This window comes from Pan troglodytes, chromosome 11 (genome assembly GCF_028858775.2).
Source record: "Pan troglodytes isolate AG18354 chromosome 11, NHGRI_mPanTro3-v2.0_pri, whole genome shotgun sequence".
Classification (NCBI taxonomy): domain Eukaryota; kingdom Metazoa; phylum Chordata; class Mammalia; order Primates; family Hominidae; genus Pan; species Pan troglodytes.
Genome location: NC_072409.2, coordinates 82,661,074 through 82,677,385, shown reverse-complemented (window position 1 = coordinate 82,677,385; position 16,312 = coordinate 82,661,074). Strand labels below are relative to the sequence as shown.

The 16,312-nt window shown below is 42.4% G+C and overlaps 1 protein-coding gene across 40 annotated transcripts in view; it reads left to right on the top strand.

The window, feature by feature from the left end:
- The window catches only part of NFX1 (nuclear transcription factor, X-box binding 1), an 81,100-nt gene that overhangs the window by 35,512 nt on the left and 29,276 nt on the right, over nt 1-16,312 (top strand). For 14 of the 40 annotated variants that reach the window (XR_010148732.1, XR_010148729.1, XM_054658743.2 and 11 more), the window contains exons 10-12: nt 2,797-2,894; nt 6,695-6,725; nt 12,793-12,872. Coding sequence is in view for 30 of the 40 variants with exons in the window: in XM_054658743.2 (XP_054514718.1) it covers nt 2,797-2,894; nt 6,695-6,725; nt 12,793-12,872 (209 nt within the window). In the remaining 10 variants the exon portion in view is untranslated. Of the gene's footprint in view, nt 1-2,775; nt 2,895-6,694; nt 6,726-12,789; nt 12,873-16,312 lie in introns of all 40 variants that reach the window. The other 26 variants (XR_010148725.1, XR_010148724.1, XM_009456443.5 and 23 more) reach the window with 3 other exon arrangements.

The following is a 16,312-nucleotide window of genomic DNA, read 5'->3' as shown; positions in this document are numbered from 1 at the left end:
AGTACTAAAAGAAATTCTTCAGGCTATAAGCAAGTAAACCCAAATAGAATTTCAAATCCACATGAAAAGACAAAGAGCACTAGTAAAGATGATTATGTAATTATAAAAGGCAGTATAAATGCATATTTCTTCTTCTCAACTGATTTAAAAAACAACTGTATAAAATAATATGTATAAAATTATATTTTAGGCCTATAACCTGTAGAAGTATATTTGATAATTATAGCATAAAGGAGATAGATGGGATCAAAGTTGTGTTAGAATAAGAAAATGATACCAGATCACAACTCAAACCTACAGGAACAAATGAGGGAAGCCATAAGTGGTAAATTTTGTATAAGAGGGGGGCTAGGCGCAGTGACTCACACCTGTAATCCCAGCTCTTTGGGAGGCCAAGGTGGGCAGATCACTTGATGTCAGGAGTTTGAGACCAGCCTGACCAACATGGTGAAACTCCGTTTCTACTAAAAATACAAAAATTAGTGTGGTGTGGTGGCACATGCCTGTGATCCCAGCTACTCAGGAGGCTGAGGCACAAAAATTGTTTGAATTCAGGAGGCAGAGGCTGCAGTGAGCCAAGATCATGCCACTGCACTCCAGCCTGGGCAACAGAGCAAGCCTCTGTCTTTAAAAAAAAAAAAAAAAAAAAAAAAGCTGGGCACTGTAGCTCTCACCTGTAATCCCAGCTACTCAGGAGGCTGAGGTGGAAGGATCACTTGAGGCTAGGAGTTCAAGGCCAGCCTGGGCAACGTAGTGAGATTTAATCCCTAAAAGAAATTTGTAAAATTACCCAGACGTGGTGGTATGTGCCTGTAGTCCCACCTACTCGAGAGGCTAAAGTGGGGGATCACTTGAGGCCAAGAGTTCAAGACTGCAGTCAGCTATGATCATGCCACTGCATTCCAGCCTGAGTGACAAGAGTGGGACCCTGTCTCCAAAAATTAATAAAGCTATAAATATATATTTGTTATCTTTTTCAGCTTCTTTAATAGATATAACATTATATAAAGTTCTAACAAAGTAGTATTGGGTTTATAACATATAGATCTGATATGTATAACAATAACTGCACAAAAGGGGAGAAGAATAGAGCTGTGTAAGGGTAAACCTTCTGTATCTTACTGGAGTTAGTATAAATCTGAAGTAGATTCTGATAAGATGTATATGGTAAGCCCTAGAGGGACCATTAAGAAAATAACTCAAAAAATGTAGTGAAAAATATAATTAAGGGAATTACACTATAAAAAATATTGACAAAATGCAAACGAAAATAGGAAAGGAGTATTAGAATAACAAAAAAGACATGAGACTTATAGAAAACTAAAAAAGACAAACATAAATCCAGCTATAACAGTAACATTAAATGTGAATGGATTGAGCAAAAGCAGATATTTTTGAGTTTTGATTTATTTATTTTTTATAGAGGTGGAATCTCACTCTATTTCCCGGGCTGATCCCGAACTCCTGGGCTCAAGCAGTCCTCCCACCTTGGCTTCTCAAAGTGCTGGGATTACAGGCATGAGCCACTGCACCCAGCCAAAAGCAGAAATTTTTTAGACTGGATTTAAAAAACAAGATCCAACTATATGCTCTCTTGAGATGGAGTCTTGCTCTGTTGCCCAGGCTGGAGTGCAGTGGCATGATCTTGGCTCACTGCAACCTCCGCCTCCCAGGTTCAAGCGATTCTCCTGCCTCAGCCTCCTGAGTCGCTGGGATTACAGGTGGGCGCCACCACGCCTGGCTAATTTTTTTGTATTTTTAGTAGAGACAGGGTTTCACCATGTTGGTCAGGCTGGTCTCAAACTCCTGACCTCATGATCTGCCCACCTCGGCCTCCCAAAGTGCTGGGATTACAGGCGTGAGCCACCGCACCAGGCCATGGAGACAATCTTTATAGGCAAAGATACAATGAGGCTGAAAGTTAAAGAATAGAAAAAGTACACCATGTAAACAGTAGCCATAAGAGACCCCAGGTGATCCCCATAGGGTCCTGGAAACAGGACTTGTCCTAAACCTAGTTTAGCAGCATGGATGCAGGCACCACCAGACATTCACAGAGCTCTAGTCAGTCAGACTGTGGATCATGGCTTCTGATTATTTATAATCCCCAGATGACTTTCAGAGTCGACAGCATTCCACTAAAGTCATCCATGGCTACAGTTTTAGGGAGATTCAAGTCTACACTGGAGATGTGGGGCCTGAGGAAAAAGAAGATTTATTCTGTGTTTTTGTTATTTGTTTTGAAACAGGGTCTTGCTCTGTCACCTAGACTGGAGTTCAGTGGTGCGATCACAGTTCACTATAGCCTCAACGTCCCATGCTCAGGAGATTTTCCCACGTCAGACTCCTGAGTAGCTGGGACTGTAGGCCTGCATCACCACTCCTGGCTAATTTCTTGTTTTTGTGCTTTTTTTTTTTTTTTGGTAGACACAGGGTTTCACCATGTTCCCAGGTGATCTCGAACTCCTGGGGTCAAGCGATCCTCCCACCTCAGCCTCTCAAAGTGCTGGAATTATAGGCATGAGCCACCACACTTGGCCTTTTTTTGACTTAGGCAAAACGTCGTATACTTTAAAGCATATTCCAGTGTCTAAGCTGGGCCCTGAAGTTGTCAGAAAAGGCCCAGTCTGCCAGATGAAGGGAAGATAGGGAAGAAGCATTGACTGCATACTTCCCTCAACTCTGATTCTGGAGTTGCAGGGCATGGAGGGGAAGACCAGTGTGGCTAGCAAATTTGGGAGTATGAAAATGAGTAGTTGCAATTTTCATTTCCAGCTCTTTTCGTTTTTATTAAAGATTTCATTCATACCTGTGAAAAGCTCTGCCATGAAGGAGACTGTGGACCATGCTCTCGCACATCAGTTATTTCCTGCAGATGCTCTTTCAGAACAAAGGTAAATCCTAAACAATGCTAGAGTTGTTGCCATCAATGTTTTCTTTAAAATGGTAATTATGGGAGGGGAGGAATCAAAATAACCTCAGTAGATTAGGTATGGGAAGTGGTTGTGGCACTCAAGGTCCAGAGGCCTATAGTGGGATAAGGCAGATATACAGATCACTCTACCAAATACAGGTGTGATAGTCTGAAAAGGGGAACAGTAGCACTGTTGCAAGGAGTCAGCCAACTAAGAAGTTAGAGGAAACACAGTCCATATGACCACCCACTTGTGGCACCAACTTTTGATACCAATTGAAAGTTCAGTGGTCCCTAAGACCACCTGCGAGGCTTGATAATTTGATAAAAGGACTCACCGAACTTGCTGGTGGTTACACTCATGGTTAGAGGTTTACTATAAGGAGGTTACAGTTTTATTACAAGGAAAAGGATACAGATTAAATCAGCCAAGGGAAGAAGTATGTAGGACAGAGTCCAAAAAAGTACCAAAGGTGGAACTTCATTTGTCCTTTCCCTGTGGAGTCAGGAAAGTATTACTCTCTCCGCTTCAGTGTGTGCCAGCATACATGGAATATTGCCAACCAGGAAAGTTCACCCAGACCTGTGTGTTCAGTTTTTATTGGTGCTCTATTGTGCAATCATAGTTGACTGCCCATGTGGCTAATCTTAGTCTCCAATCTCTCCCGAGGTCTACCGATACCATGTGACCCAAAACCCCTGCCCTAAAACTATCCAGTGTGGCCAGCCTGCTCCTAAATCACGTAATTGGACTATCCAGTGACTCAAGACTCCAGGCAAACAATGACACTTATATCAGGCATGGCATTCCACTAGGCTTAGAGATTACCTCTCAGAAGCCAAGCACAAAGGCCAGACTCTCTTTAAGTAAGGCTTAATTCTTCACTGTACATCTGTTTTGTCAGTTTCTACTTTCTGGTGAAAGCCTGGATGGTTTTTATTTTTCTTTTTTTTTTTTAATTTTATTTATTTATTTTGAGACAGAGTCTCACTCCATCACCCAGGATGGAGTGCAGAGGCGCAGTCTTGGCTCACTGCAGCCTCCACCTCCCAGATTCAAGTGATTCTTATGCCTTAGCCTCTGGAGTAGCTGGAATTACAGGTGCATGCCATCACACCCGGCTAATTTTTGTATTTTTAGTAGAGACAGGATTTTGCCATGTTGGCCAGGCTGGTCTCAAACTCCTGACCTCAAGTGATCCTCCTGCCTCAGCCTCCCAAAGTGCTGGGATTACAGGTGTGCACCACCACTCCTGGCTAATTTTTGTATTTTTAGTAGAGGTGGGGTTTCACCATGTTAGCCAGGCTGGTCTTGAACTCCTGACCTCAGGTAATCTACCCGCCTCAGCCTCCCAAAATGCTGGGATTACAGACGTGAGCCACTGTGCCCAGCCTACCTTGGATAGTTTTCATCAGACTTTATGTTATAAAAAGTCTTCGGGTGATTCAGCTTGGGGAACACACTGAGTGTTGATTTATCCTGCTCTTTGACCTACTTAGTCATTTTAGTGTATATCAACATTTGTCCCAGTAGAGTACAAGCCAGGGTGGAGACAGAATTGTGAACCGTTGGTTCTGTTAAACACAATGCAGGGTCTGGCAGCATCTGACTTGCGAATAATTCTGAGGATATAGTCCATAAATGGGAAGCTAGTTTAATAGGAAAACTTCAGAAAAAAGGGAAAAGTAGTATAATTTACATGTTACAAAAGTTGTGTAATCATATATGGGTTTTTTCCTGAAAGAAATTACAATATACATAGGATAACAGAGGCATTTTTGAATGTCAGGTATGGGACCACTTTTGTACTTTGTAAATACTGTATTAAAGACTGTGAGATGCTGTGATTTGGCAATCATAAATTTAGTAATGCCCAGAGATGCTCTTTGTGATCTGTGTGACTGAAAATTGTAAGCAGGGTTGGGACATGTAAGCTGGAAGTGGCTGCTGTCAGTTTTCTTCATTCTCCCACAATCCCTCTTTCTATCTCTACGTTTTCTTGCTTCTCATTGACTCTTTGTCCTCACTCCCTCTAATAGTGGACTCCATGGCAGTGAGTGTATTCTTGAAAAGCTATGTGTAAGTTGAATTTTTGCAAGTAGAAGTCCTTAAATTGCAGGAGGAGCTCACTGTCAATACAAACTCTGTTAAACCTGTTTGACAAAGTAAAAAAAAACTCTTCAAAAAGCTGATAATTGGCTGGGTGTGGTGGCTCACGCCTGTAATCCCAGCACTTTGGGAGGCTGAGGTGGGCGGATCACAAGGTCAGGAGATTGAGACCATGGTGAAACCCCGTCTCTACTAAAAATACAAAAAATTAGCCAGGCACGGTGGTGGGCGCCTGTAGTCCCAGCTACTCGGGAGGCTGAGGCAGGAGAATGGTGTGAACCCAGGAGGTGGAGCTTGCAGTGAACCGAGATTGCACCACTGCGCTCCAGCCTGGGCAACAGAGCAAGACTGTCTCAAAAAAAAAAATAAAAAAAATAAGCTGATAATTATCACCTCATTGTTTAACTAGATTTTTCATGAATATGGATTTTTCATGACATGGTTTTTGTAATGGAATGGGCTTTTCCACAGAAGTGAGTTTTCTAGATAAATAAAACATTTCTTAAAACTTCAAAGGTTGTTTTCATTTCATCACTTTGGTGGGATTCTGATAAATGTATGCTATGTCTATGTCTTCATAAAGCATGCTATATTTAAGTCTTTATGGTAATTCATGTGCAGGAATTTATGGGAGTTCTGCCTTTCCTGACAATTGTAGATAACCACTCCTGCATATCATTTCTTCCGTATAATCCAGTGTTCACTGATGGGAGCATTAACTCAGTTTCATGAGTCACTTTTGCTTTATATCTCTAGAGAGCATGTAGGGAACTTTTTCATATCATCAATCCCAGACACCTCATTTTTTATCTGAAATGTATATTTTCCAGCCAAGAACCTTTTATTGCTTAGACCTCTTCACATCTGTTATCAACTTCAGTAGCTGCTTTTTTTTTTTTTTTTTTTTCAGGATAATTTTTATGAAGAGGGGACTTTTAAAGTCATTTTTCTCATTTCTGAGTACATGGCAACCTGTAAATGACATCAAAGCCAAAATCAGATGTAGAAGCCGGGCAGCTAGCCAGACTCATTCTACCCCAAGTGACTGACTTCCTTCCCACACACCATCATCACTACACACGATTTTTAGGATCATGCCTTAGCAAAATTACGTGATAGACCTTTTAGACCACTCACATGTAGTGGAAACCAAACTTTAGAGGTCAAACCAAAGATCCTGCTTTATTTCACTTTGCTGTAGTTTTGTGATATTATCAGGTGTGCTCTGAAGTGTGTAGAGCCATTTGTCCCTGCATTAAATGGTACAGATTGTCATCTGTTTTCAATTCTTATATCTGCTTTTTATGGCTTTTTCTGTCTGTACCCTTGTTAGGTGATGACTTCTCTTTCCTTTGCATACCTTTAGCAGCCCCTCTTTCTATTCAGATTTTGTAATTATTAGTCTACTGTGAATTTGAAGACCAGACCACAAAAATTGTTAGAATTGTATTTTCATGAAAAGTCTGTAAGCCTGGAGTCCTCTTGTGAGTAAAGCTCATTCATATAGGGATTAGGCTCGCTCCAGACATGGCAAGTGAAGTTGGTGAATAAGTGACTATCAGAGAAGTACGGGACATTTGGGATATTCTTGTTACCTTTGGCATTATATTATAGTTGTATCATTTTAGTTATTCCTAAAGTAGTTACCATTTCTTTTTCTTTTTCCATAGGAGCTTCCATGTACCAGTCTCAAAAGTGAAGGTATGACTGGGGTGGGGCATGAGGGAATTTTTGGGGTGAAAGTGTCGTCACTCTGAATCTTGTTAGGGAGTTGGGTTATGTATTTGTCAAAATTCAGTGAAGGCATACTTAAGATTTGTGGTATAACTTTCACCTCAAAAGGAAAAAAATATAAATTGAATTCTAATTGATGAAATGCTGAAAAATATAAGCTAAGTGCACTCATGTCTACAGCTTGCTTTGAAATGCATTAAAAAAGAAAATTAGTGGGTAGGTAGAAGAATGGATATGTATATGAAAAAATATGTTAATGGTAGAATCTAGATATGGGCATATGGATGTTCACTGTAAAATACTTTGAACTTTTTTTCTTTTTTCTTTTGAGACGGAGTCTCGCTCTGTTTCCCAGGCCAGAGTGCAGTGGCGCGATCTTGGCTTACTGCAACCTCCACCTCCCAGGTTCAAGTGATTCCCCTGCCTCAGCCTCCCAAGTAGCTGGGATTACAGGTGCCCACCACTACACCTGGCTGATTTTTGTATTTTTGGTAGAGACGGGGTTTCACTGTGTTGGCCAGGCTGGTCTCTAACTCCTGACCTCAAGTGATCCACCCACCTCGGCCTCCCAAAGTGTTGGGATTACAGGCGTGAGTCACCACACCCGGCCTCGATTCCTGTTTTTATAACCGACACATACTGTTGTTGAAGCCATTTTAAAACCTTTTTGGAAAAGTGATGGAAGATAAGGATATGCAAAATAAAAGGTCTTACTGTAGTCAGAAAGAAAGCTGTATTGGTTAGGAAGCTTCTGGATGCAGGTAACAAAACCCAAGAAAAAGTGACTTTTACGATAAGGGTGTTTACTGCCACACCTGATAGGAAATCTGGAGGCAGAACAAGTCCGAGATTGGTTAATTTTAGCTCAGTGATTTTGAAGACTTCAATTTGGCTTCTCTGTGGTTTTCTTGATTTTCTCCTCGTGGGTATGTTAGCTGCTGCAGCTTCACACATTGGGTCTCTGCCCAACAACATCTAAACAAAATCCATGAGGAGAGTGTTGTTCTTCTCTTCCTATGTAAGAGCAAGGAAAACAGTCCTGAAAGGTTCTCAGTACACTGTGTCCAATGCTTCTGCCTAAACCTGTCACTAGCAAAGTGAATGGAATTACCATGGTGGGTAAAGTAAGGTACACAACATCCACCCCTGGAACTGAGGAGCACACTGGCCCCCAGTTTCTGAACAAAATTAAGGCTGTCTTTGCCTGAAAGAGAAGAGTGGCCGTTTGGGAGGTACCCAGCAATATCTGCCTCAAAACCGTATTTAAACTTTTGGTTCAGTGTGCCATCTGTATCAAGGAAAAAAAGTTTGGTTATTAAAAACATAATTTGGGTCCAAGCCTGGTGGCTCATGCCTGTAATCCCAGCACTTTGGGAGGCCAAGGTGGGCGGATCATCTGAGGTCAGGAGTTCAAGGCCAGCCTAGCCAACATGGTGAAACCCCATCTCTACTAAAAATACAAAAATTAGCCAAGTACGGTGGTGCACGCCTGTAATCCCAGCTACTCAGGAGGCTGAGGCAGGAGAATCACTTGAACTCAGGAGACAGAGGTTGCAGTGAACTGAGATCACACCATTGCACTCCAGCCTGGGCGACAGAGTGAGACTCCGTATCAAAAAAGAAACAAGAAAAACATAATTTGGGCCAGATGCAGTGGCTCACATCTGTAATCCTTATGCTTTGGGAGGCCAGGGCTGGGGGATCACTTAAAGCCAGGAGTTCAAGACCAGCCTGGGCAACATAGTGAGGCACTGTCTTTGCAAAAGAATTTTTAAAGTTAGCCAGGCATAGTGGCATGTGCCCGTAGTCCTAGATACTCGGGAGGCTGAGGCAGAGGATTGCTTGAGTCCAGGAGTTTGAGGTTGCAGTGAGCTGTGATTGTGCCATTGCACTCTAGCCTGGTGACAGAGCGAGACCCTATCTCTAAAACAATAAAACAAAATAATAAAAACATAATTTGAAAAAATACAAAATTAATACACTTATGAAGTTAAAAAAAAAATATGAAGTGAAAGATGGAAATTTGCCCTCTAATAGTAGTTTGTTAGTTAGGGTTTCAGATCTTTTTCCCTATTCATACAGATGTATAAACATGCCAGCATAGTTTTGTTTTTCCCCTAGATTTAGGCTTATACTAAAGATACTGTCTGCAGCTTATTTTCTCTCACTAATAGCTCAAAGACGTATTTCCATGTCAGTATGCATAACTCTTGTTCTTGCACAGTATTCCATATGTGGATCTGCCTTGTCATAGTTCACCATGGCCCTTTTGGTGGTCATTTAGGTTGTCTCCAGTTTTTCCCCATTATTAATAAGCAGGAACCATCCTGTCCCACTTTTTATAACTTTATGATGCAAAATTTGAACCATACATGAAAGTGGAGAAACTGGTATAATGAATCCCCACGTACCTATGACCTGTCATCATCAGTTGTCAACATTTTACCTCTCGTTTTCATCCATCCCTCCTTCCCTACATTTTATTTATGCTGAAGTACTTTGAAAACAAATCTCAAATATCATTTCACCCATAAATACTTCAGTGGTTAGCCCACTTTTTTTTTAGTTGAAATTCACATAACATAATTAACCATTTTAAATGTACAGTTCAGTGGCACTTAGTTCTTTCACAATCTAGTTCCAAAATATTTTCTCTGTCTTACATTTTTTTTTCTTCTCTATTTTATCTTTTTTTTTTTTTTTTTTTTTTTTTTTTTTTTTTTTTTTGAGACAGAGTTTTGCTCTTGTTGCCCAGGCTGGAGTGCAGTGGCGCAATCTCAGCTCACTGCAACCTCCACCTCCTGGGCTCAAGCAATTCTCCTGTCTTAGCCTCCTGGGTAGCTGGAATTACAGGCACCCACCACTATGCCTGGCTAATTTTTTTGTATTTTTAGTAGAGACGGGGTTTCACCATGTTGCCCAGGCTGGTCTCGAACTCCTGGCCTCATGTAATCCGCCTGCCTCAGCCTCCCAAAGTGCTGGGATTACAGTCATGAGCCACCGTGCCCAACCTTTTTTTAAATTTTATTTTAAAAATATGTTGAGACAGGGTCTCACTTTGTTGACAAGGCTGGTCTTAAATGCTTGGTCTCAAGTGATCCTTCCATGTTGGCCTCCCAAAGTGCTGGGGAAAAACATTTTCGTCACCCTGAAAGGAAGCCCTGTATTAATTAAGCATTTACTCCCCACTCAGTCCTCCCCCAGGTAACCACTGATCTGCTTTCTATCTGTATGGATTTACTATTTTCGAATACTTCATCTAAATGGAGTCACAATATATATTCTTTTGTGCCCTGCTTCTTTCACTTAGCATGTTTTCTAAGTTTATCATACTGTAGTATATATCAGCACTTCATTCCTTTTTATGATTGAATAATAATTCATTTTATGAATATACATTTTATCCATTCACTGGTTGATGGATATTAGAATTGTTTCTACTTTTTGGCTATTGTGAATAGTGCTGTTATGAACATTTGTATACAAGTTTTTGTTCCAATACCTATTTTCATTTCTTTGGGGTATATACCTAGGAGTAGAATTGCTAGATCCAATGGTAATCTTGTGTTTAATTTTTTTGAAAAACTGCCATTCTGTTTTCAACAGTGGCTACACCATTTTATATTCCTACCATCAATGTATGAGGGTTTCATTTTCTCCACATCCTTGCCAATACTTGTTATTTTCTGGGTTTTTTTGGTTTTTGTTTTTGTTTTTGTTTTTTTGAGATGGAGTCCCACTCTGTTGCCCAGGCTGGAGTGCTGTGGCGCTATCTCAGCTCACTGCAAACTCCGCCTCCCAGGTTCGAGTGATTCACCTGCCTCAGCCTCCCGAGTAGCTGGGATTACAGGTGCCCGCCACCGCGCCCGGCTAATTTTTGTATTTTTAGTAGAGATGGGGTTTTACCATGTTGGTCAGGCTGGTCTCGAACTCCTGACCTCATGATCCGCCTGCCTCAGCCTCTCAAAGTGCTGGGATTACAGGCGTGAGCCACCGCACCGGCCATTTTTGGGGCTTTTAAAATCATAGCCATCCTAGTGAAGTGATATATCACTACCACATGATGTGATGTCTCTGATATCTCAATGTTGGGTTTTAAAATCTATTTATTGTTTAAGACAGGGTCTCTGTCACCTTGACTGGAGTGCAGTGGCAGACCACAGCTCACTGCAGCCTTGATCTCCTGGGCTCCAGTGGTCCTCCCACACGAGCCTCCCAAATAGCTGGGACCACAGGCATGTGCCACCATGCCCTTTGCTTATTTAACTTTTAATTAAGTTTTAAAAACTTAATTTTTAGAAGTTTTTGCAGGGCTGGGCACAGTAGCTCACGCCTGTAATCCCAGCACTTTGGGAGGCCAAGGCAGGCGGATCACTTGAGGTCAGGAGTTCAAGACTAGCCTGGCCAACAAGGTGAAACCCTGTCTCTACTAAAAATACAAAAAATTAGCCGGCATGGTGGCAGGCACCTGTAATCCCAGCTACTCGGGAGGCTGAGGCAAGAGAATTGCTTGAACCCAGGAGGCGGAGGTTGCAGTGAGCAAATTTTTGTAGAGACAGGGTCTCATTATGTTGGCCAGGCTGGTCTCAAATTCCTGGGCTCGAGCAATCCTCCTGCCCTAGCCACACTTAAATTTTCGATAGAAACATACACTCAGCCAGCCTTCCATATCCATGGGTTCCATATCCATGGATTCAACCAACCACAGATTGAAAATATTCAAAGAAACAAATTACATCTGTACTGAACATGTACAAAATTTTTTCTCATCATTTTCTAAACAATACAGTATGACAACTATCTACATAGCATTTACATTATATTTGGTGTTATAAGTAATCTAGAGAAGATTTGAAGTATAAGGGAGGGTGTGCATAGGTTATATGCAAATATTATACCATTTTGTATAAGAGACTTCAATATCTGTGGATTTTGATATCCAAGGGAGGTCCTGGAATCAGTCCCCCATGGACTCCAAAAGTTTGTACACCCATCTACTAAGATGAGCATGGCTTCTCCTCCATACCTTAAACACTACCGTTGCTATTATTTTTTATTTTTTGAGTTTTAAAGGTGAAAATTGATATTTTAATATGCATTTTCAGCTGGGCAGAGTGGCTTACACCTGTAATCCCAACATTTGGAAGGCCAAGATGGGAGGCTCATTTGAGCGCAGGAATTCGAGGTTACAGTGAGCTATGTTAATGCTACTGCACTCCAGCCTGGGTGACAGAAAGAGACCCTGTCTCTTTAAAACAAAACAAAACAAAACAAAACAAAAACTGATGGCCGGGCATGGTGGCTCACACCTGTAATCCCAGCACTTTGGGAGGTCAAAGCAGGTGAATCACCTGAGGTCAGGAGTTCAAGACCAGCCTGGCCAACATGGCGAAACCCTGTCTCTACTAAAAATACAAAAATTAGCCGGGCGTGGTGGCACACACCTGTAATCCCAGCTACTCGGGAGGCTGAGGCAGGAGAATCGCTTGAACCTGGGAGGTGGAGGTTGCAGTGAGCCAAGATTGCGCCATTGCACTCCAGCCTGGGCAGCAGAGTGAGACTCTGTCTCAGAAAAAAAAAAAAAAAGAAAGCAAAAAGGCCAGGCGTGTTGGCTCACACCTGTAATCTCAGCACTTTGGGAGGCCATGGGAGGTGGATCACCTGAGATCAGGAGTTAAAGACCAGTTTGGACAACATGGTGAAACCCTGCCTCTACTAAAAATACAAAAATTAGCTGGGTGTGGTGGCAGGCACCTGTAAGCCCAGCTACTTGGGAGGCTGAGGCATGAGAATCACTTGAACCTGAGAGGTGGATGTTGCAGTGAGCCGAGATCACACCACTGCACTCCAGCCTGGGCAACAGAGAAAGACTCCATCTCAAAAAACAAAACAAAACAAAAAAAACTGCATTTACATTATTACAATTGTATTATTACTATTGTATTCTTTGAGCCTATAGTTACTCAAATATTTGTTGTATGAATGTTCATATCCTTTGTCTGTTTTTTTTTTTCTTTTTAATTTGCCACAGCAGATGCTACATTTATGTGTGACAAGCGGTGTAACAAGAAACGGTTGTGTGGACGGCATAAATGTAATGAGATATGCTGTGTGGTAAGTGGACTTATTAGGCATAATCAGATTCCATTCATCCAGGTGCTGGGCTTCTGGAAGCCTGAGCCATGTGGAGAATGCAGCCCGGATTTAAAAGTCACTGGGACGGGCCCCTAAGCAGCAGTCAGAGAGCTCTCATAGTCCCCATAACCTCTCTGCAAAGAGACAGACTGGGCCTTTTTAGCCTCACCCAGGTTAAGAAGTCAGCCAGTGGCATCTGGTAGCAACACAGAGGAAGAGAAAGAGGTAAGAGAAGGTCTCACACCCCAGAGCCCAAGACCCCTAGATGAGCACACAGTCTTCTGCAGAAGATTGTGTGTTGTACCAACACAAACTGGCCTGGACTTAGCAACTCGGGCTTCAGGTTTCATGTACTGCTTAGGTCAGGTCAGTAGGAAAAATTATTAGGACATTTTTTAAAAAGATTTTTAAAAATAAAATATTTAAAATATTTGCTTTTATGGAACTAATTAAATCACTAGCTGGCTATTTGTACTCTGTTATCTCATATACTCTTTTATATATAAAAAATATAACATGTATGTTATATATGACATGATAACATGTATATATAAATGTGTATGTATGTATTAGTCCATTTTCACACTGTCAATAAAGACATACCCAAGACTAGGGAAGTTACAAATGAAAGAGGATTAATGGATCTACAGTTCCAAGTGGCTGGGGAGGCCTCACAATCATGGTGGAAGGCAAGGAAGAGCAAGTCACTTCTCACATGGATAGCAGCAGGCAGAGAAAGAGAGTTTGTCCAGGAAATGGCCTTAGAAGGCCATCAGATCTCATGAGACTTATTCACTATCATGAGAACAGCACAAGAAAGACCTGCCCCCATGATTCAATTACCTCCCACCAGGTCCCTCCCACAACATGTGGGAAGTCAAGATGAGATTTGGGTGGGGACACAGCCAAACTATATCATTCTGCCCCTGGCCCCTCCCAAATTTCATGTCCTCACATTTCAAAACCAATCCTGCCTTTCCAACTGTCCCCCAAAGTCTTAACTCATTTCAGCATTAACTCAAAAGTCTACAGTCCAAAGTCTCATCCAAGACAAGGCAAGTCGCTTTGCCTATGAGCCTGTAAATTCAAAAGCAAATTAGTTACTTCCTAGGTCCAATGGGAGTACAGGCATTGGGTATATGCAGCCATTCCAAATGGGAGAAATTGGCCAAAACAAAGGGGCTACAGGCCCCATGCAAGTCCGAAATTCAGTGGGGCAGTCAAATCTTAAAGCTACAAAATGCTCTCCTTTGACTCCATGTCTCACATCTAGGTAACACTGATGCAGGAAGTGGGTTCCCATGGTCTTGGACAGCTCCGCCCATGTGGCTTTGCAGTGTGCAGCCCCCCTCCCAGCTGCTTTCACAGGCTGTCATTGAGTGTCTGTGGCTTTTCCAGGCACACAGTGCAAGCTGTCAGTGGATCTCCCATTCTGGGGTCTGGAGGACAGTGGCCTTCTTCTCACAGCTCCACTAGGTGGTGCCCTAGTGGGGACTCCATGTGGGGGCTGCAACCCCACATTTCCCTTCTGTACTGCCCTAGCAGAGGTTCTCCACGAGAGCCCCACCCTTGCAGCAAACTTCTGCCTGGACATCCAGGCATTTCCATACATCTTCTGAAACCTAGGCAGACGTTTCCAACCTCAGTTATTGATTTCTGTGCACCCGCAGGCTCAGCACCACATGGAAGCTGCCAAGGTTTGGTGCCTGCACTCTGAAGCCATGGCCCAAGCTCTGTGTTGGCCCCTTTCAGCTACAGCTGGAGTGGCTGGGATGCAGGGCACCAAGTCCCGAGGCTGCATGCAGCAGGGGGACCCTGGGGCCAGCCCACAAAACCATTTTTTCCTCCTGAGCCTCCAGGCCTGTCATGGAAGGGGCTGCCATGAAGACCTCTGATGTGCTCTGGAGACATTTTCCCCATTGTCTTGGGGTTTTACATTTGGCTCCTTGTCACTTATGCAAATTTCTGCAGCCAGCTTGATTTTCTTCTCAGAAAATAGGATTTTCTTTTCTCTCACATTGTCAGGCTGCAAATTTTCCAAACTTTTATGCTCTGTTTCCCTTTTAAAACTGAGTGCCTTTAACAGCACCCAAGTCACCTCTTGAATGCTTTGCTACTTAGAAATTTCTTCCACCAGATACCCTTAATCATCTTTCTCAAGTTCAAAGTTCCACAGATCTCTAGGGCAGGGGCAAAATGTTGCCACTCTCTTTGATAAACAACAAGAGTCACCTTTGCTCCAGTTCCCAACAAATTCCTCATCTCCATCTGAGACCACCTCAGCCTGGACATTATTGTCCATATCATTATCAGCATTTTGGGCAAAGCCATTCAGCAAGTCTCTAGGAAGTTCCAAACTTTCCCACATTCTCCTGTCCTCTTCTGAGCCCTCCAGACTGTTCCAACATCTGCCTGTTACCCAGTTCCAAAGTCACTTCCACATTTTCGGGTATCTTTTCAGCAGTGCCCCACTCTGCTGGTACCAGTTTACTGTATTAGTCTGTTTTCACACTGCTGATAGAGACATATCCAAGACTGGGCAAGTTACAAAAGAAAGAGTTTTAATGGACTTACAGTTCCAAGTGGCTGGGGAGGCCTCACAATCATGGTGGGAGGCAAGGAGGAGCAAGTCACATTTTAACATGGATGGCAGCAGGCAGAGAGAGAGAGCTTGTGCAGGGAAACTCGGCCTTATAAAGCCATTAGATCTCATGAGACTTATTCACTATCATGAGAACAGCACGGGAAAGACCTCCCCCACCATGATTTAGTTAACTCCTACCAGGTCCTTCCTACAACATGTGGGAATTCAAGATAAGTTTTGGGTGGAGACACAGCCAAACTGTATCAGTGTATATATATATACATAAACAAGGTAACACAGTACCAATAGCAAGGTAGTACGTGTGTATGTATGTATATAGCATACATAATTATTTTTTAAATTTATATATTTAAGTGAAGAGTGATGAATTGTGCAAGTATTATAAACTACTGTTAGAAGGCTTAAAGACTTCCTCTTATTATAAAAAAATTTGCAGCCAGGCATTGTGGCTCACACCTGTAATTCCACTTTTGGAGGCCGAGGTGGGTGGATCTTGCTTGATCCAAGGAATTCAAGGCCAGCCTTGGCAACATGGTAAAACCCCATCTCTGCCAAAAATACAAAAATTAGCCAGTTTCATAACCCGGTCTCTAAATAAATAAATAGATTTAAATGTAAAAATAAGGCTGGATGCGGTGGCTCATGCCTGTAATCCCAGCACTTTGGGAGGCAAAGGCAGGCAGATCACTTGAGGTCAGGAGTTCCAGACCAGCCTGGCCAACATGGTGAACCCTGTCTCTACTAGAAATACAAAACTTACCTGGACATTGTTGTGGGCACCTGTAATCCCAGCTACTCAGGAGGCTGAGGTAGG